The sequence below is a fragment of the Schistocerca serialis genome, chromosome 5, assembly GCF_023864345.2.
Source record: "Schistocerca serialis cubense isolate TAMUIC-IGC-003099 chromosome 5, iqSchSeri2.2, whole genome shotgun sequence".
Taxonomy (NCBI): Eukaryota; Metazoa; Arthropoda; class Insecta; order Orthoptera; family Acrididae; genus Schistocerca; species Schistocerca serialis.
In genome coordinates, this window is record NC_064642.1 from 512,011,709 (window position 1) to 512,033,929 (window position 22,221).

The 22,221-nt window shown below is 41.4% G+C and overlaps 1 protein-coding gene across 1 annotated transcript in view; it reads left to right on the forward strand.

Annotated features, from left to right (window-relative positions):
- LOC126482041 (trypsin alpha-3-like) overlaps positions 1-22,221 on the forward strand; it is a 117,271-nt gene that overhangs the window by 25,897 nt on the left and 69,153 nt on the right. The window contains exon 2 of the mRNA XM_050106014.1: positions 22,127-22,200. Coding sequence (XP_049961971.1) covers positions 22,160-22,200 — 41 coding nt within the window. The 5' untranslated portion in view covers positions 22,127-22,159. The remainder of the gene's footprint in view (positions 1-22,126; positions 22,201-22,221) is intronic.

Here is a 22,221-nt window from a genome sequence, read left to right on the forward strand (position 1 = left end):
GACCAAAGTAAAGGAGTCTACTCGCTAATGAGAAACTAGTTAAATTTCCTGGTCAGCCATACATTATAGTGAACCCATGCCAGGGTATTAACGTCAACTTTCAGTATAAAATTTTTTTAATATCCGTGGTTACACAGTGAAAACTGACTGTTGCTATTTTTGCAACTGATGGCCTCTTGCTTTCTGATTTTGCACGATCAGCCGAATTAAGCCAATCTGTGTCGGGATTTCTGACAGCGCTTGTGTCGTCTGATCGACTTGAACTTTCATATCTTTTTGCGCTTGTGCCGTGGTTGACTGTTCTTGCCTTAGCCTATATGAGACAAATTATCAGAAAGCAAACTAAGATTTTGCATAATTATGGCTCGGGGATCAATCGCGAGTGCCGAGGATCTATCTACATCCTGCGTCGCAGATGTGAGATCCACAAAATCCGTTACGTTACCTGACTGCGTAACGCTTTATTGCCTCGCTTGTACCTTAAACTGGGTATGATTTAAAACCATGGGATTCTGTCAACAATTCCGTAAACTCCACGTTCCTCTCTAACACACACAATAACTAGAGTCACTGGTTCACCCTCAATTACAATATCGTAGCTCTTCACAAACTAGCTCTTCAGAAGGATAGCGAAAACAGAAAACTATTATTTACATAGAACAGCAACAGTGTCCTTGCCACTTTTACTCACTACAAGAACAAAGTTGGTGGCATAAAAGATGCTGACAGATAGTGGGTTAGAGGTCCTGCCTTTATATGTTGTCTTCCGTCGAGTTTATGGTCTGAAATTCGCTTGTGTCAGACCTGCGTGTAATATGCACCCAGTGCCGTTGCGTCAGTACTCGTTCCGTTGTAGCATGAAACAGACACACACAAAAACTGTACGCAGAGTCCTGGCCTAAACGATCGCCGATTTAACTTTTCTCCCCGTGTATTCAGTTTAAATTATTATGACTGAATGCATAAATTTACTTGAATGGAAACTTTTGTGTGAGAGTAGTCGCTTCCCCAATATTTTTGCACAACCGTCTCCCACACTTCCAGGTAGAAATTTTGCTTCAATTTTGAATCCTTAAGTCTATAAAACATAACGATCAAAAGGTACAGTTCATAATCATACACTGTCTGACTCTTGTCGTCGATGTTAGCACCAGGAATAAAATCTCTGTGGCTCTGCAGAATTATGGCAATCGTCGACTCTACAAATTCTTAAAATAATCAGGGGCACAATCGTACGTCGTAAAGAAGCCGTCTTGGGTGCTATGACGTACTCACTCTGCAGCATGGGAATCAGTGTGCAAATTGTGTATCAGTCTCGGTAACGCCCAGAAATTAATCTCTAAAATAGAGCATAAACGACCGTGGTGGAGACTCTATTGATTTCCCAGAATTAAAAGCTCCCTACGAGTTAGGACGCACCAAATAATGTTCCCAGTCACAAACAAGGGAGGAGTTAAAATAGCCAAAGAATTGAACGCACTTTTTCGATTCATGACGTTATAATTTCCCATGAACGAGTTACTTAGCTATATTCCAATATACATCATCCTGTTGTATGAGATGAAATGTGGTCACAATTTTATCAAATTCCAATCCGTATTCAAGATGGCAGCTTATAACAAAGCGGCTATTTACAGTTCCACTGCGATCCTACTCTCCGCAGTTCTTAATGAGATGTAGGCAGACCAGTGTACACGTAATGTATCAAATTATATCCACAAAAATTTTATACACGTGTCACGAGTCACAGATAATTTGTCTCTCGCAGTCGAATGAAGTTTCTGAGTCAAAAATTTCTCCACATTTACGCAGAGGCTTAGGTGTAGTGGTGATTCAGTATGCGTGTTACTGCATAGAGAGAATAGAATGTGCTGGTCTGCAACTCTAAAAATAAATGGTTCAAATGGCTCTGAGCACTATAGGACGTAACATCTGTGGTCATCAGTCCCCTGGAACTTAGAACTACTTAAACCCAAACTCTAGATCTCTGGTGTATGGAGAGTGGCGATTGTCCCTTTTCATAATATTAGAACGTTCTACAAGTATAAAATTTGTGGGGCATGCCACTGATTTAGTATCTCTACACTCAAAATTGGTGGAGCGCTACTTAGTTCTCTTTAGAGCGCACTGAAACGAAGCAACTTTATGACTAAAGGTGCAGCTGTTAAGCACTATTTCGAACTGTGTGACTTTCATTTCGTCACAGAAGGAGAGCTTTTCGAGAAGAACGCTGCCAACACTTCACCTTCCTGCAATCTACAATTTGAAAAGTTCACCGTCACTTGTTTGTAGAGAGTTGCTATTCATTATCATTACCTTGTTGATTTAAATGGTCTAATTGGTGTGGAGATACGCATTGTGTGACTAGCACACGCCATTAGTTTAAACGTAAACACTTAACATTACTAAAGGGTATCTCACGGTGATATCTTAACTCTTAGAACCTTGAGACAGTAAAATGCAAGATGTTTTATAAGTGGTGAAAGTTAATGTTTATTGTGAGTGCGACGAATCTGGACTGGTGGATAACAAAGAGGCAGCCAATTGCAAATCGTTTCCTGATAAAGAGCGTGGACTAGTACCAGTTTACAACGCTGCAGTTACTTCCCTAATACCAATATGTCTACAACTTGTAGCAAATTGTTGGCACCTCAGTGCTCGTGGCTGTTTCTGAATGTAACCTACCAGAGGCTTATCATAGCTCCTTTTTTAGTGTACGATAGGACTACACATGCGCACTGTCCCGTTGAGCACTCAATCACTAACGGAAATTTTCCTCTAGCTTATACGAATACTCGCAAAACGTATTGATATTGCTAGGAAATTACGACTTTCGAAACGCAGCTTCTTAGTCGAATAGATCTGCCTGTGCAATGTTTTTCCTTCCTTTCGTAGTTATTATCCATTGAAATGCACTTATCGAGGGCCAGACACTTGCTACTGCCTACGGATACCCTTCATGCTGTGTTCTCCAACTGTCGACGTATCGTGTAAGCACTGTCCTGTGCATTTCACTAGGTTCCGTTCCAGAACGGAATATGTGGAACGACAACGGCATTCTCGTAACATAAACGTAAAACTGCTGAAAACGATTCCAATGCATTTTGGAATACCAACAACGATCCATTCGCTTGTGTGTACTCGATCCTGTTCCGGTTTATCTCTTTGTCTTTCAAAGTAGTGGGCCATACATCAGGCCATAGAATCAGATCGTCCGCAAATATATTTTTATTTTTCAACTTTTCTGCCTAGTGGCAAACAGGAAAAGAATAGAAAATATTAAGCAATGTTGTATATTTAGTCATCTACCATAAAGAATGAATTCTTGAACATCTCCATTCCTCTCCCTTGTCACCAACACTGAAACACAAATACTACAACCTACATAATCAATAACCAACTTCATACATTTTGACCTGAACTGCCATTCTTTCCATCCGTTCTTCCAAAATTTATTCATGCCGCAATACGTTCTCAACGAAGGAGGACGTGATTAGTGTATGACATCCCGTCAACAACGAGGTCCTTAGAGACGGATGATAAGCTCGGATTGTTGAAGGACGGGGAAGAAAATCGGCTGTGCTTTTTCCAAGGAACACTATCCGCATTTGCCTGACGCATTTTTTGGAGATCACGGGAAACCTAAATCAGAATGACCGGAAGTGGGTTATAAATAACGTCCTCCCGAATGCTAGCCCAGCTTGCTAACAACTGCGCCACCTCGCCCGCTGTGTGCTCAACCACATTATGTCTTCAATCTGTTAGGTTTCTCATCAGGGATTTCTTATCGTTGGGTCTGTGCAGAGCTGCAGATCAAGTCGTCCAATCATCAGCAGTCTCTAGCAGCATGAACTGTAAGCATTCGTTTTGATCATCTCATAACTGCTAGTGTAATGTTGTCTTCAGGTGACGTGCTGGATGTATTAGTTTTTGTAATCTACTTTTAGCCTGAGCGTATAAAATCTATGAAGAAGATTGCGGAAGTGGAAGGGTTACATCATATTGTGTTGCTTTCTGCGTTTGTTAAGGCGTGTCAAAAAATGTCATTGCAACCTAAACGATTAGTCTTTCTGTCTGTCACTTTAACCTGTAACACACAACACAATAAACGAACCTTGTGTAATTAAAAAATATTTCTTCTTCCTGTCCTTCATGTAAGGACTGGTCTAATGGAACTTGTTGTTAAGACTGTAAATAACACATTGGAAGCATTTTTTATACCTACGTATGGAACACCACTATTTTAATGATTTTCAAGGCCTGGCTTACCACTAGAATAGTACCGGTATATCAGACGCAGGTAGCTGTAAAGAAAAATAATAACCCCATAAATTCAAACACTGTATATAGACATAAATCCCATCCCTAAGAGCTACGAGTGTTCCGAAATGTGAACGCACGCGATATATCTTCACATACGCGGGATCAGGCGAGTGAATGTTCTAACTAAACGTATGTCACTTCATATTGTGAAGAGAAATAGCTTCAGAATCTCTAACAAAACAAAACCGGTAACTATCATACATTGACCATGTTTCCTCTCAATTAAGAAAAACACACGTGGTGACGAAAAATGCATTATTTTAGTAGTTCCGTAGACGGTATGAAAAGCAACATTGCATATATATGTTAAATTCGGGAGTATGAATTAATATAAATGAATCTGTCATATAGATTGAGCAAGCTGTTACCCAACAATATAAACCGAAAACAAAATAAATTAACTGTCTTGTACCCAAGAATGAGAGATCTTGTTTTCCTGCTTCATCAAAAATATAGTAGCGTAGAAGGTTAGAAATGACAAAATCCCACAAGAGAGAAACTACAAACCAAAGAAGCAATTGTCAACGCCACAAAAGCTTCTACAACATTGGTAACTAGGAAAATTGAGATATTAAAATATTAAATGGCTGGAACATACCGTTGACTCGTATAAGTCATCGAGTGACAGCATCTGTGATTTGTTTTCAGAGATTTAATTCATACATTAAAAAGAGAATGTATACCTCATAGAGGTCGAAACACCAGAAAACAGTTCAAATACAAATAATTACTGTTAAACAACGCCTACTGATCCATACACTAAATCTGAGTAGATAATAACTTGTGTTGTTGCGCTAAAAGTATTAAATTTTAATATTTGTTAAGATGAATGTATAAATCCATTTACGAAAATTATCTGCTTTAGACCATTTTCAACACAACCCGAACGGTCATTAAGGTATTAGTTATTGAACAGAGAGAACAGTTACAACAGGTTTCACCGTACGCCAAATAGACCATGTAGCTGATATATTAACTGCGGCTTGCAGCTACTGCGTGATCAGTACAGCAGTGAACAGTGCAACTTATAGTATTGTGTGTTGCTGGTAGAAGATATCTAGATCTTTACCAGAGAAACATGATAATCAAGTGCGTGCTGTGAGGTGTCACAGTACATGTGTATACATCACGTGCAAGTGATTCGCCTGAACTAATTACATATCATCTGGTAGATACACTATACGATCAAAAGTAACCGGACACCTGGCTGAAAATGACTTACAAGTTCGTGGCGCCCTCCATCGGTAATGCTGGAATTCAGTATGGTGATGGCCCACCCTCAACCTTGATGACATCTTCCACTCTCGTAGGTATACGTTCAATCAGGTGGTGGAACGTTTCTTGGGGAACGGCAGCCCACTCTTCACGGAGTGCTGCGCTGAGGAGAGGTATCGATTTCGGTCGGTGAGGCCTGGCACGAATTCGGCGTTCCAAAACATCGCAAAGGCGTTCTATAGGGCTCAGATGAGGACTCTGTGCAGGCCAGTCCATTACAGGGATGTTTGACGTGTAACCACTTCGTCACAGGCCGTGCATTATGAACAGGTACTCGATAGTGTTAAAAGATGCAGTCACCATCCCCGAGTTGTTCAACAGTGGGAAGCAACAAGGTGCTTAAAATATGGGTGTAGTAGGCCTGTGCTGTGATAGTGCTACGCTAAACAACGACGGTGCAAGACCCCTCCATGAAGATCACGATCAAACCATAACACCACCGCCATACCCACACCCTGCCACCGAACACCGAATCACCACATTATGTACTGTGATTCGTCACTCCACACAACGTCTTTCCACCGTTCAACCGTCCAATGTTTACGCTCCTTACACCAAGCGAGGCGTTGTTTGGCGTTTTCAGGCGTGATGAGTGGCTTATGAGCAGCTGAAATCCAATTTTTCTCACCTCCCGTTTAACTGTCATAGTACTTGCAGTGGATCCTGATGCAGTCTGAAATTCCTGTGTGATGGTCTGGATAGACGTCTGCCTATTACATATTACGACCCTCTTCAACTGTCGGCGGTTTCAGTCAGCAGCCGTGGTCGCCCCGTACGCTTTTGTGCTGCTCGTGTCTCTTCACTTTTCCACTTCACTATCACATCGGAAACAGTTGACCAAGGGATTTTTAGGAGTTGTGGAAATCTCGCTTACGGACGTATGACACAAGTGACACCCAGTCACCCGACCACGTTCGAAGTTCGTGAGTTCCACGGAGCACCCCATGCTATTCTCTCACGATGTCAAATGACCAGTGAGGTCGTTGAAATGGAGTACCTGGCAGTAGGTGGCATGTTTTTAGGGGTGTCCGGATAGTTTTGATTACATAGTGTAATTAATAGTGTGTATTGTTAACGTGTTATTGATTTCGTGTATAATGAAATGTTATTGTAGACTGGTGGTGTCCGATGGGACCGCAGGTTACCGGCCAGGTAGGATGCTCCACACCAGGGAGTAAGCAGCGAGAGTTAGATGGCCACCAGAAATTTCAACAGACTGCGCTGACATTTGCTTAGCTAGTTGTAAAAAGAGGTAATGACACTGTTGAATTGTTTCTTTTAATAGTTTATGATGGTTTTAACGTGGGCGTAATGGACAATACCAGTGTGACTCATAAGCGGGTTTATATTTTGTAATGGATTGGGTAACTGGCCGAGGGAGTTGTTTAATCCGAGAATAGTCAGGTGTAAGGTTATGAGGCGGTAAGTCAACTGTGAGGTTTGACTTCGAATTACTTTGAGTAGAAGTACCAGTTACAGCGAGATTTTCTTGATAAACGTATCCAAGATCCTGACCATTAGTTTGATTAAGTCAGTGCTCTGCAATGGAAGGTGAGTCTTAGAAATTCTGTGAGATTGTCCAGAGATACTATACGATGGAGTATAAAAAGATAGTTTCTGGTCTGGTGGAATTTAGCAACGGATAGTTTGTTTGATGAGACGTCATTGGTCCTATTATTGTGTAGTAGTAATGATCGATTAAAGTATCGGCTTGTCTCAGATTTGGTTCAATAATAACGAAATGGTGACACTACTCAGAACACTATAAGGTAGACGAGTAATTTTTTGTGTTTTGTTGGAGGGTAATACTTCTCAGAACAGTCTAAAGTAATTGAATGGCTTCTGGTGTTTTGTTGGGTGGTAACACTAGTTTTAACACACTTAAGTTATTTGAGTTGTTTCTGGTGATTTGTTAGATGGTAATACTGCTCATAAACCCAAAGGCAGTCAAGTGGTTTCTAGTGATCTGATGGTTAGTAATTGTGTTCAGCACACTCTAAGTTAGTCATGTGGTTTGTGGTGCTTTGTTATGTGTTGATACAGCTCATAAAACTCGAAGATTGTCTAGTGTTTTTGTTAGATATTAAATACGGATTTGTCACATTATGTCGTCTCGAATGCAAGCTTATTCTCTAGCAGTAATGCATCTGTTGTGATTATTAAATATAATGACGGTGAGATATTATTGGTTTGTCCAAAAAGTGGACGAGTGAACAGTGAAAGCTAGTTACGGGATGAACCATTAATTGAAGAATGATGAGCGCCATTATTCTCTTATGAGGACTAGTTGCTGTTGCTGCGCAGTCCAATCTGCGACAACGATATATGGATTTTGTTCGAATAAGCTCCAGTGCCTGAAGATGCTCAGCTTTGTTTCGCATTCTAGATACAGAAATGACGTGGCGGCGGCACTAGCTATTTCTTTTGAATAGGACAGATTAGTGAAAGTGCATTCGGGAACTTAGATCCTCAAATATCACAAGTACGTCTTGTACATATAATAGCCGAGTTCTTGTTGACAGAGCGTACTGTTATGTACAGAGAAGAAATAATAATTTTTTTTTCCAACTTGTGATATTTCCCTATATGACGTTCACTTACACTGAAATCATCTTGAGATCATAATAAAGAAAGTAAAATGTGCGAACCACTAGCGATCAAATAATTTAGTGATTACTAATAATCAGTGGTTTCTACAGAGATCGCAACCTTGCCCTATAATTAAAAACCAAGATTAAGTTTAGATATTACACTCAAAGGTGAAAAGCAATATGCAGTAGAGAAAAAGCTGAAAATTGTTCTTGTGTATTATGCTAAGCTTAAATCTCCAGGTTGTGTTGTTGTGGACACATATTTGTCCAGTTTAGTTGTAAACCTAGAAGCAGAAAGTCGTGAAACCTACTACATACTAACATACTATGCATAAAACGCGAAAAATGATAACTGAAAGGTTGAAAGTCAAAAAAACGTATTAGTTCGCAACGTAAGTGTGACAAACTTGTTTAGGGCTTAGTGAGGTAATTGTTATAATCGTAACTTAATATTCACGGCAGCTACAAATTTTGGGTCTTGGGCAGATTGGATAAAATCATGACTTGAAATTAATACCCATATTATTAATATTAATGAAGAATGTAAATCACATTGAAATGTTGAAAGGCGCTACAGTCTGGAACCGCGTGACCGCTACGGTCGCAGGTTCGAATCCTGCCTCGGGCATGGACGTGTGTGATGTCCTTAGGTTAGTTAGGTTTAAGTAGTTCTAAGTTCTAGGGGACTGATGACCTCAGAAGTTAAGTTCCATAGGGCTCAGAGCCATTTTGAAATGTTGAACACCGACATATTGTCACAAGAGCTAGCATACCTAGTACTGAGCTGAAGAGAAACGGTGGCAGCAAACAGTTATTTTAGTGTCACACTAATAACAAATGTCTATGGAGACCTATACTAAGTTAAACTATCTAGAAATATACTAATGATTGAAAAGGAAGTTTGTGAATAGTGTTGCTCTAGATAAAGAATTGTGTGCTAAACTACATTCATGTAGAAGTTGGACCAAAATACGTTGGTCGGAAGATAACGAGTTACATTGTTATTCTCTTTCTATTGCCAAAAAATGGCTCTGAGCACTATGGGAGTTAACATCTGAGGTCATCAGTCCCCTAGAACTTAGAACTACTTAAACCTAACCAAGCTAAGGACATTTCACACATCCATGCCAGAGGCAGGATTCGAACCTGACTGAAGCGCCTAGAACCGCTCGGCCACAACGGCCGGCTTCTATTGCCACCTAACAGTAGATTTCCTTTACCACCTACACTGACGAGCGAAAATATTATGACTACTTGTTTAATAGCTTACTTTTCCTGCTTCGGAACGAAATACGTTACCGATTCTGTGTGTGAGGGATCCGACAGTTTGTTAGTAGGTTTGTACAAGTATGTGGTATTAGATGTCTTAGCACTGGTCATGTAATTTGCGTAAATAATGGGCCACTGATTTTCGTGCGCGGTGATGGGGCCGATAGTGACCCAGATGGGTTCTATGGGATTTACATTAAGCGAATTTAGTCACCGAGACGTCAACTTGAGTTCACTATAATTCTCGTCAAACCACTGTGACGTGGTTCTGCCTCCGAGACACTGAGAATTATACTGCTGAAAGATGACATCGCCTTCGGGGAAGAAAAAAAAATGGCTCTGAGCACTATGGGACTCAACATCTTAGGTCATCAGTCCCCTAGAACTTAGAACTACTTAAACCTAAATAACCTAAGGACATCACACACATCCATGCCCGAAGCAGGATTCGAGCCTGCGACCGTAGCAGTCACGCGGTTCCGGACTGAATTGCCTAGAACCGCACGGCCACCGCGGCCGGCTTCGGGGAAGACATCAACCGTGAAGGATGCAGGTGGCTCCCTGCTGTCAGCCTACCACAGACCCCATGCAAGCACAGGGAAATGTCTCCCATTTCATAGTACTGCTCCCCCCAGCGTGCGTCCGTGGGCGCTGCACGATTCGCGCCGTAGATCACCTCTATGAAGGCGGTTGTGTCAAAGACCAACGACCTAGTGTGGCGAACACCTGAAGAGCCGACAGGTTATCACTGATCGACAGTGGAATCCTGATGGTCGTATGCCCACTAAAATCGTACTTGACGATGTCGTTGGGTCATGATGTGAAAACCTCAGGGTAATCTACTGTGGAAGTCCATGTTCAGCAATGTACGATGAACTTGTACGTACACAAGCATAGTGCTTTTTTGACAGAAATGCGACAGACTAAAATCTGTCCTACTCTACAGAACAAAGAAGCCTCCGAACCTCACGTTTTGTGATGAGTCGTGGACGTCTAGCCATTTAGCAGCTAGTGGTAATTTCATTGCCCTTCTACCTCTTTCCGCAGATTCTAAAGACAGTAGCACGCAAACATTCGACCAGCGTTGCCGTTTTCGAGATACTCGTTCACAGTCTCTGCGTAATAATAATTTGCCTGTCGTCAGAGTGACTTATCTCAATGGATTTCCCCATTTGCAGTCCATGCCTTCGCAAAGATCAGCCGCCGTTCGTGTCTACTCCGGTTATTAAACTTACGTTACCGCGTCTCTTGTTCGCAACGCTACCAGGTGGCATTCAGCGTCGCGATGCGCAGTGGCCATAACGTTTTGGCTTATCAATAGATAGTACAGTGAAATAGGTACTGCACCCTGTCAGATTAAACGTTATCGATACGGACGATGTATATAACTGATGATACAGCATTTCACGTGGAAGCCAATTTATATTTGTTATCTGTTCTCGCGATAAAGTGTCAGTATCCATGTAAGACTAACCTAATAGAGCCTCTAACTTTCTGCAACCAACTACGTAAGCTAGATAGTGGTGCATTTAAGATAATAGAAAAATATTTATTTGGACAAAGCACAGATTTTCCATATACAGGATAGACATTTATTTTCGTAGCATTCAATACCTCCTCAATCTGCAGCTAATTAATACACCATTTCAAAGTCAATTTTAGATGGTGGTTGTAGCATCAAAATACGTGCGCTGAGGGCAAACAACTACGTGCTATCTAGCCCACGATCTTAAAACTTTGGGGTCTACGTTTCTGTGTTGCGTAACATCTCACTGTGTGTGTAGACCGTTAATCAACTGACCCCTTATAAAGCACTTTCTAACGCTTGAGACGATGAATAACAACGAAGAACAGATTAGATAAAGAGACTATTGAGGAAGAAAAAATACGTACCGCCATATCATTGACCAGCTGTATATAAATGATACCTACATGAAGTCGTATTACAGCTGTCCATTATGATTTCTTTGATAGTGTGCTTGCTCCTGATTTCAGCCAGCCATTGCTACGGTAAGAGTCTCAGTAACAAAGAATTCTGTGTAACGGAGATGTTGGACTTCATAAATGTCGCAGGATAGCTGTGTTTCAACATCTTCTTAATAAAGTAAAAATTTTTGAGTCGCAACTTGCATAAGTTACACTGAGGTGATAAAAGTCATGGGATACTTCCCAATATCGTGTCAGACCACCTTTTCCCGGCTTACTGCAGCAGCCAGACGTGGCATGGACTACATATGGTACTGGAAGTCAGCTGCGCAAATACTACGCCATGCTGCCTGCATAGTCTCCATAATTGCTGAAGTGCCTCCGGTGCATGGTTTTGCGTGCCTTCTGGCCTTCAGATTGCGTCCCGTAAAAGTTCGAAGGGATTGATGTCATGAAATCATGGAGTGGAATCTTGGTGGTCAAACTATTCGCTCGAATTGTTCAGAATTCTCTGCGTATCAATCGCGAACAATTGTGGCCCAGTGACACGGCGAATTGCCGTTCATTATAATTCCATTACTGTGTGGGAACCTGAAATCCATGCATGGCGGCAAATAGTGTCCAAGCAGCCGAACATCCGGAGGACCCAGTCAATTCCATGCAAACAGACCCCGCACCATTCAGGAACCACGCCAGCTTGCGTAGTGCCTTGTCGACAACCTAGGTGCAAGGCTTCGTGGGGGCTGCGCCATAATCGAATACCACCATCAGCTCTTACCAAATTAAATTGGGACACATCCGACGAGGCCACGGTATTGCAGTATTTTAGTGTCCAACCGATATGGTCACGAACCCAGGAGAGGCGCTACAGGCGATGTCGTACTGTTAGCAATGACACTCGCTTCGGTCGTCTGCTGCCATAGCCCATTATCGTCAAACGTTCGCCGTACGTCAGACATTAATTTCTTGGGTTATTTCACGCAGCGTAGCTTGTCTGTCACTATTGACAACTATACGCAAACGCCGCTGCTTTCGGCCTTTAAGTGAAATCTGTCGGATACTGCGTCTTCCTTGATCAGAGATAGTGATTGAAAGTTGGTATTCTTAGCACACTCTTGACACCAAGGATCACGGGGTATTGAATTCCCCAACGATTTCCTAAATGAAATGTCCCATCCATCTAGCTCCAAATAACATTCCTCGCTCAAACTCTGATAATTCCCTTCGTGCTACTTTAAACAAGTCGGAAACCCTTTCACATGAATCCCTTCAGTACAAAAGACAGCTCCTACAATGCACCGTCCTTTTGTACCTTATATAGGCGATACTACCACAATCTGTATGTATGTGTATCGCTATCCCATGATTTTTGGGACCTTAGTGTAATTTTCGTGTGTAAAGTGGCACGGACAGTGAAAAAATACGTGATCTATTTGTCCATTCAAGAATGCATTGTATCTACGGCGTTTTTTTCACGGAATTTCCAGACACTATAGTATTTTTCCCAATTTCGCGAAATTTGAAACGAAACTTTATATAAAGTTGTTCTAGTTTGACTGTAGTTCTGTCCTCGAGACGTATAGTACCACTCTCGTTACGTCAGGATTTATTCATGTCATACTTACATTTTTATATACGAAACGCAAATATTCTTAACATAAGTCTTTTGGATCTGGAGACAACAAAAACATTGCGTTATGAGCATCCTCGTAAGAAAACTATCTCGTGAATCCCAGAGTAATCTACAAAGAGTTATGTTTTCTTCGTAAGAAACTTTAATTTATACTGTAACCAAGGATTTTGAGCACAGGTAGTTCCTCCGGTTCAATTTTTATCTACTCCGCATTGTACACTTCTAGAGAAAATATGCTCCATCAGAGTATAACGCACCATCTTCACTTTAGCGCCTTTCATCATTGGTATTTTTTAATTTAGTTGAAAAAGTAACAACCATCGTTACTAACAACCACATGGCTTAAAACAGTTTCCCACTACTTGGGGTCCGCAGCTCGTGGTCGTGCGGTAGCGTTCTCACTTCCCGCGCCTGGTTTCCCGGTTTCGATTCCCGGCGGGGTCAGGGATTTTCTCTGCCTTGTGATGACTGCGTGTTGTGTGATGTCCTTAGGTTAGTTAGGTTTAAGTAGCTCTAAGTTCTAGGGGACTGATGACCATAGATGTTAAGTCCCATAGTGCTCAGAGCCATTTATTGAACCACTACTTGGTACAAGTTTACCACACTGGTCGATCCTCGTACCTTTGGCATCTACTCCACAATGTTTGTGGAGACATTTCGTTTGCTTTTGGTTTAATAGCCACACACACCATCTTTGAACGAGTTTATTGTTACAGATCATATCAACTGTTGCTGCTTTTGCCCTCTACGTGTCGATGCCACACAGCACACAAAGAGCTGCGTGTCTTTCATAGTGCCTAATTTGTTCTTTTCTGAGGTTTCGTCTCAGCACTCAGAAAATTTCTACCATTCATGCAGTATAAGCTATCAACGTGTTTACGAATTTCCACAATTCGTTATACATATGTCTGATACGGAATATGTCTTGCTTCCTTTCGGTTACAGTAATTTTGTTGAATACAATTTAGAAGCTGCTAGACTTACATTCCTTTTGTTTACAAATCTCTGTGGATAAATTTTTAATAAGCGTCACTTTTCTAAGCTGGTTATAGACCGTACTCTGCATGACAAGTGATTTTCATATTGTATCGCATGTTAACGTTTCGTCCCTTTTGTCTGACAGGTGGAATGGATGAAGAATTTTTCCTCTTATTTCTCTCTGGGTGCTGTTAGTGTAAGTCTATCTTCAAGGTACGAGTATAAGCCAGAAGAGTAGTTAAGACTCCACGTTAGAAGGCCATTCTTGGGATTTGCTAAAAATGAGATACAGGACATTTTTCTCCGTGAAAAATTTTCATAAATTACACTATTCGATCAGAAGTATCCGGACACCTGTCTGAAAATGACTTACAAGTTCGTGGGGGCCTCCATCGGTAATCCTGGAATTCAGTATGGTGTTGGTCCACCCGTAGCCTTGATGACAGCTTCCACTCTCGCAGGCATACGTTCAATCAGGTGGTGGAACGTTTCTTGGGGAAAGGCAGCCCATTCTTCAAGGAATCCTGCCCTGAGGAGAGGTACCGTTGTCCGTCGGTGGACCTGTCACGAAGTCGACGTTCCAAAACATCGCAGATGTGTTCTATAGGATTCAGATCAGGACTATGTGCAGGCCAGAGCATTACAGGGATGTTATTGTCGTGCAACCACTCCGCCACAGACCGTGCCTTATGAACACGTACTCGATCGTGTTGAAAGATGCAATCGTAATCCCCAAATTGCTCTTCAACAGTGGGAAGCAAAAACTTGCTTAAAACATCTATGTAGGCCTGTGCTGTGATAGTGCCACGCAAAATAGCAACGGGTGAAACACCCCTCCATGGAAAACTCTATCACATCATAACACCAGTGTCTTCGAAATATACTGTTGACACTACATACGCTGGCACATAACGTTCACCGGGCATTCGCTATACCCATACCCTGCCATCGGATCGCCACATTGTGTACCGTGACTCGTCACTGCACACAACGTTTCTCCACTGTTCAAACGTCCAGTGTTTACGTTCCTTACACCAAGCGAGGCGTCGTTTGGAATTTACCAGCCTGATGTGTGGCTTATGAGCAGCTACTTGACCGTGAAATCCAAGTTTTCTCATCTCCCGCCCTTACTGATACCTTAAGACTTATCTTAGAAGAAAGATTAAGGAAAGGCAAACCTTTCTAGCATTTGTAGACTTAGGGAAATCTTTTGACAATGTTGACTGGAATACTCTCTTTCAAATTCTGAAGGTGGCAGGGGTAAAATACAGGGAGCGAAAGGCTATTTACAATTTGTACAGAAACCAGATGGCAGTTATAAGAGTCGAGGGACATGAAAGGGAAGCAGTGGTTGGGAAGGGAGTCAGACAGGTTTGTAGCCTCTCCCCGATGTCATTCAATCTGTATATTGAGCAAGCAGTAAAGGAAACAAAAGAAAAATTTGGAGTAGGTATAAAAATCCATGGAGAAGAAATAAAAACTTGAGGTTCGCCAATGACATTGTAATTCTGTCAGAGACAACAAAGGACTTGGAAGAGCAGTTGAACGGAATGGACAGTGTCTTGAAAGGAGGATATAAGATGAACATCAACAGATGCAAAACGAGGATAATGGAATGTAATCGAATTAAGTCGGGCGATGCTGAGGGAATTAGATTAGGAAATGAGACACTTAAAGTAGTAAAGGAATTTTGCTATTTGGGGAGCAAAATAACTGATGATAGTCGAAGTTGAGAGGACATAAAATGTAGACTGACAATGGCAAGGAAAGCGTTTCTGAAGAAGAGAAATTTGTTAACATCGAGTATAGATTTAAGTGTCAGGAAGTCGTTTCTGAAAGTATTTGTATGGAGTGTAGCCACGTATGGAAGTGAAACATGGACGATAAATAGTTTGGACAAGAAGAGAATAGAAGCTTTCGAAATGTGGTGCTACAGAAGAATGCTGAAGATTAGATGGGTAGATCACATAACTAATGAGGAGGTATTGAATAGAATTGGGGAAAAGAGGTGTTTCTGGCACAACTTGACAAGAAGAAGGGACCGGTTGGTAGGACATGTTCTGAGGCATCAGGGGATCACAAATTTTGCATTGGAGGGCAGCGTGGAGGGTACAAATCGAAGAGGGAGACAAAGAGATGAATACACAAAGCAGATTCAGAAGGATGTAGGTTGCAGTAAGTACTGGGAGATGAAGAAGCTTGCGCGGGATAGAGTAGCATGGAGAGCTGCATCAAACCAGTCTCAGGACTAAAGACCATAACAACAACAACAGCCTAACTGTCACAGTACTTGCAGTGGATCCTGATTCCAGTTTCGAATTCCTGTGTGTTGGTCTGAATAGATGTCTGCCTGTTACACATTACGACCCTCTTCAACTGTCGGTGGTTAAAGTCAGCAGCCGAGGTCGGCCTACACGCTTTTGTACAGTACGTTTCCCTTCACGTTTCCACTTCACTGTCATATCGGAAACAGTTGACCAAGGTGTGTTTAGGAGTTGTGGAATTCTCGCGTACGGACGTATGTCAGTAAGTTTATTTTCACGGAAAACCAGAGCATTACTGATATTCACAGGTGCTTGCGGAATGTCTACCGAATCATGGCTGTGAACAAAAGAACGTTTAGTCGTTAGGCGAGGCGTCTGTCGTCGGAACGCGTGGACACTCTCTTTCGAGATGCTCGACGGATGAAAATCAAACTCACGCTGAACAACCGGACGTATTTGTTGGTGGTACTGCCACACTCGACCACCAGTTGGGGTACTCAAAGCTGTATACCCGTTTGGCTACTTGCCGTCTAACAGAAATCCATGAAGAGCAACGAAGGAGCATCTCTGCTGAATCTCTTGCGCGTTACGAGGCTGATAGTGACAATATTTTGTCGAACATCGTCAAAGGCGATGAAATATGGGTACATCACGTCGAGCCAGAAACCAGACGACAATCAATGGTGATGTGCCACACACCACCTCAGTTCCGATGAAATTGCTCAAAGCCGGTATAGCCGTAGCGACGGTCTTTTGGGACTCTGAAGGGTCTATTCTGTTCGAGGTTCTGCTGCATGGTGCAACTATCAACTCTGAATTGTACTGTGCCACCCTCAGAAAATTAAAGACAGGACTTCAGCGTGTTCGTTGGCACAAAAATATAAACGAACTCCTCCTTTCCCACGACAACCCAAAGCCTCACACAAGTCTGTGCACCCGAGAGCATCTCACAAAAATTCATTGCGCTTTTCTTTCTCATCCACCTTACAGCTTCGATATCGCAGTTTCCGTCTTCAATATGTTTTTTCTGACTCACGTAGATGATGGGGAATTTACTGGTTCAGTAAGACGTTGTCTTCGACGTCGACCAGTGCGGGCATACAGGGCCTCTTAATAAGACGGCATATGGATGTCGCGTTAAACAGAGATTATGTTGAAAAATAGTGTTTTGTAGCAAAACAGTGAGTAATAATAAGCTGTATTGGAACCTGAATAAAACGGACCTGGTTTCAGAAGAAAAGAAATGTGGCATTGGTTATTGGACGCTCCTCGTAAAATGTTCTAGTGCATCTGCACTGAATCGTAACCTGTCATTCGCTGATTCTTCAGTTTATCCTATTTGACAATTCTACAATTCGTAACCACACATTGATACTTACTGCTATCTGCATGACATGGCTATCTCTGGTGGCGTCACAGTAATACTGTGGTCGATGCCTACTGCATTCTTACGTTTGGCAAGATCACAAATTTAAACTTCTCTCATTTAGCAGCTAATGGTCCTTCCTACCATCAGCACAGTGTTTTGCCAGTATTTACCTACAAATGATTACGATTTTATCGTATAAAGCTACTTTATAGTTAACATATTTATCCGAAAAACTGCAGAGTTTCGAGCTTATACGTTCTGGTAACTGTAGAAACGACTTGATTGTAACTGATTAAAGGTACTGTTATGTTTATGCTTTCACTACTATTTTCGATTGTTATTCTTAGTATCAGGCGGTATTTGCACTACAGTTAAAACCATCCGATGCGGACTGAATGTTGTTATCAGAAATCACTGCCGTAGCAGCACTATATTTAATAATAAGATTATTTGCACTCATACGACGATTGATTACATACGTACATCAATGACATCTTAGTATGTGGTATCATATGGTCTAGTTTGTCAGCACTCCAGTATTAGACCTTGTTATACAGTATTGCGTAAGGAATAGTTTCTAACTTCTACGTAGTCTGTCAGTAAGAAATACATGCGACAGAAAATGCAGCAGATAGTTTTACTGTTTCACTTGGAATGCCTGCTTCTGTTTCAAGCCAGTTGAATCCAATCTGCATTACCTGAATGAACGAAAGATTTTTGGAAAGAAAATTTTTTTTACAACTTGTAACATGCAAGGGTCAATTTAAGAGAATTGTATTTTCAACTGCTAAGAAAGACATCCGGAAAGGAATTTCGTTGCAAGAGAACTGAATACTTCATTTAACTTCAAATAATGCCAAAAAAGAACTATGTAAAACAATTTTCTGTTCAATTTCCTGTTATATTTTGATTTGCCGTACAGCCGCTAAATGAACTTCTTGAGCCACGACATACCAAACACATTTTATTTTTAAGTGGAGTCAGCATTTTGAAAAATATTACAGTAAAAAATAAGGGGCAAGCACGTAGAAGATAGGAAATGATCGAGATTTCATTCATAAAGGCATACTCATAACGGACGTTGAAAACTTAGTAAATTAGTAAAATTATCGGACATACAGATTACTTACCAATACAAATACTACACTTTGGAACTGTGTTTCTCCTAGTACGTTGACGGGAATTTCTACAGTACCATTATTTAAAATAATGTGAAATAAGTGAACCAGCTTGAATTCCATCTAGGTGGTAGAGTTAAGGATTTTGTAAACACATTTTACTTCTTTAAGGTTATTGGTTAGTTGATCCTGCAACGCAGTTTTGCACGGTTGACTTTTACATATGTGGTGTTTTCCGATGCGTGGGTGTTAAGCTGTTGTTCGAGACATGTTCCATACCTAGCATTTCGTCTGATAATGAGGAGTTTGCTAATGCCTTTCAAGTCTTTATAGGGTCTCATTATGTCTCCATCGCTAGAAATCAAATGGTTAGGTACAGGGATCTTAGTTAAACCAAATATTTATTAGTGGTCAGATTGCAGATGATGCAACTGCAGTCATGATAACTGATTTCATTTCACGATAAGAGCATGACATCTACAAATTGAAAAGCGTTTAAGTGTGTCACTGGTGCAATCTCTCAACCAAAAACACAAGTTATGACTCACAATATCGTATGCACATTTAGCTACTTGCCTAGCAACTTGTTTCGCACATCTGTAAATTGTTACTACCGGTAAATTGTCATCAATTTTTAAGTGCCGACACGTTATGCTCAACGGCTACTACGAGTCTGTTTGATTACACAAAGTTTTGAACCTTCAGCCTTATCTGTCAACCTTACAGTATTACTTCTCATTCTTACTCAGAGCAGTGAAATTATTCTCCACGCCCCATTCCTTCTGTTATGCTGTCATACATTTCTGTTATTTCATAGTCACTACTATATCTGTTAGACTGTTATTATTACGGCTATCAATTACTAACCAAGTGCTGTGTAAATCTTAACTTCACATTGACCATTATCATGCTTGACGATCTAAATGTGTAAATGAGCAAACAAGAAACATACAAATTGCGAAATGCATTGGGCTCGCGAAGCAAGTTCGTACTTTTGTCTGATATGTTGGATCTAGTGGTGCAGGGAGTTCCCATGAACCTACTGTCTATAGGATGCCACCATGAGAACACACTACTAACTCTCTACTTGGGAAACTCACGATAATTAAAGAAGTTGCCGGAACAGCGAACATATAGTACTGGTTTCACACAAGGAACAGTTTTACTCTTCTAAATGAAAGCCAGGGGTTCAGCAACAAGGATTTATTGACGAAAACACAAGAAAATAAACAAATCCACGAGCGACATAGCTTGGAATAAAAGGTAAACGGAATTTGCAAAGAAGGAATCATACTGAATTAGTAACGAAAACCATTGAACACATATTTTAGCTAGAATATGTGGAGGAATGTTTGGAACGAACCGGGTTGAGAAAATAATTGCAGTCATCTTGCTCATGGGACAACGATACGAGTTCCAGGACTTCAACTATTAAGATGTGAGACTACTCGATTCACGCAATACGAGAAGAAAAACCCAAAGATCTTAACTGGAAGCATAGGCTCTGTGGTTCATGTTAATCAATATTAAGGTTTCACTAACTCCCACATTGCATAACCTGGACTCTAGCCATTCCAACCCTCGTTACTAAGTTTGACGTTACACACTGTCCTTACCATAGATGACTTGATGAATATAGCCGCCAAAGACCTGGTGCCGCAGCAAGTCGCTTCCTCACTTCGCTCACAATTAGTAGATGCAGGTTGGTTGTTACCGGAATGTGCTTCCATCGGCGATCATTGATGATGTTTAAGGCACGATGGAAGACTTCAGCTGCGAAGTGAAACAAGATACTGATCACCGCGGAAACTGGAATCAGAATCAGAAAATAAGACCATGACCGCAAATCTAAAAACCGAACGATTGCTGCTGAGATCGGAATATGAACACAGAAGACTGCTGCCGTCTACGAAATATGGAATAGAAACCTGACCTCAGAGCAGTGAGCCCTTTCAGCCTCACTAGCAATCGTGAGGCAGACGAGAGACGAAGCTCTCAGTCAAAAGGATGGACAATAATAATAACTCCCACCAGCATAATCAGCACAGACGAGCCAGTCGAACGTGCTCCCAACCGAAGCAAATATGCCGCCAAATCTCAACCCTCCAAACTCCAGTGCAGGTATCGTTTGCCATCGCTGGACGAAAGCAAGTTAGAAACCAAAGGTGTCTTGTTAAGTGCTGCATGCTTTCACGAATCTCTGGAGAAGATCTTTTCCGATGTGTAATTCTCAGCCCCGGCATTCCTTAGGATCATGATTTTTATCGATCAGAGTCTTCTGATGTTTAAGTGTTGTTGGTCCTGACTAGCACTTCATCTTCCAACTCTGCCGAGCGCTGTTGGAAAGTGGAGGCACTCAGCCCTTGTGAGGCCAATTGAGAAGCTACTTGATTCAGAAGTAGCAGCTCCGGTCACGAAAGCTGACATTGGCCGAGGAATTGGTGTGTGTTCCCTCCGTATCCACAGCGAGTGATGCCTATCGCCTGAGCATGGGACTTCCGAGGCCAGTTTACATGGAGTTCAGTTTAGTTCAGAGTCTTCTTTTTCCCCTTCAGCCAGCGGACTGGTGCTGAAGACTCAGCCTTATCACTGTTAGGGTTTTTTCTTTTTGTGTTTTCCCTGTTCCAGTAATACTGTCGTAAATTCCTTTCTCTCTACCCTAGCACAGCACATAAAACTTTTGACGAAAGCCAGCCTGCTGCTCAATGAACTATAAGCACTTGTGTTATGCCAAATGTTGTGAGAATGGAAGGTGATAAAGTCATCGGAGTAACTCAGTACATATGAACCCAGCAGTCACTGATTATCCATTTTTCAATTAATTTTATACCAAAATAAGAAGAAACTCATGCAAACTCCGAGAGTAGTTTAGCGAACTATCGAGTGGTGAAGTAGAAACCACGCACACTATGCGTAATATCCACATCTTGGTCTATATGAAAGGGTAGTATTGCATAGACTATTAATTTTCACTTGAATTTGAACTTGAAAAATATGGCAAATACATTACATAGCTGAAAGTACTGGAACCAAATAAGTACTAAACTATGACATCTGACTTAATACAGGTAAACAACCAATTTGGGAAATTAAATAACAAAATCCATTGTGAATGCGACGTTCACTGGTTTCCAAGAAATGGGTATTATGTATTGACCTCTATACAAGCTCAGGCAAAAACTTAAAAATAAATACAAAAGGAATAGTGCAAGGAGGATAAGACAAGGCATTCTGTGGCATTAAGAGTGTATTTAGGATCACAGATAGAAAATAAATTATACAAGGACTGTTCCGCAAAATTCAGGACACCTGGAAGTCGTATGAAAACTCAACAGGAACCTGCATGACAAGAATATCAGTGTATGCTTTTATTGTTTCAGGTGCACCTGGCAGGCTGCGTAGCTCAAGAATTTATGGAGGTTCAGAAGCTGCAGAGGGCGAGTTCCCTTTTGTGGTAAAGTATTACAAAATATTC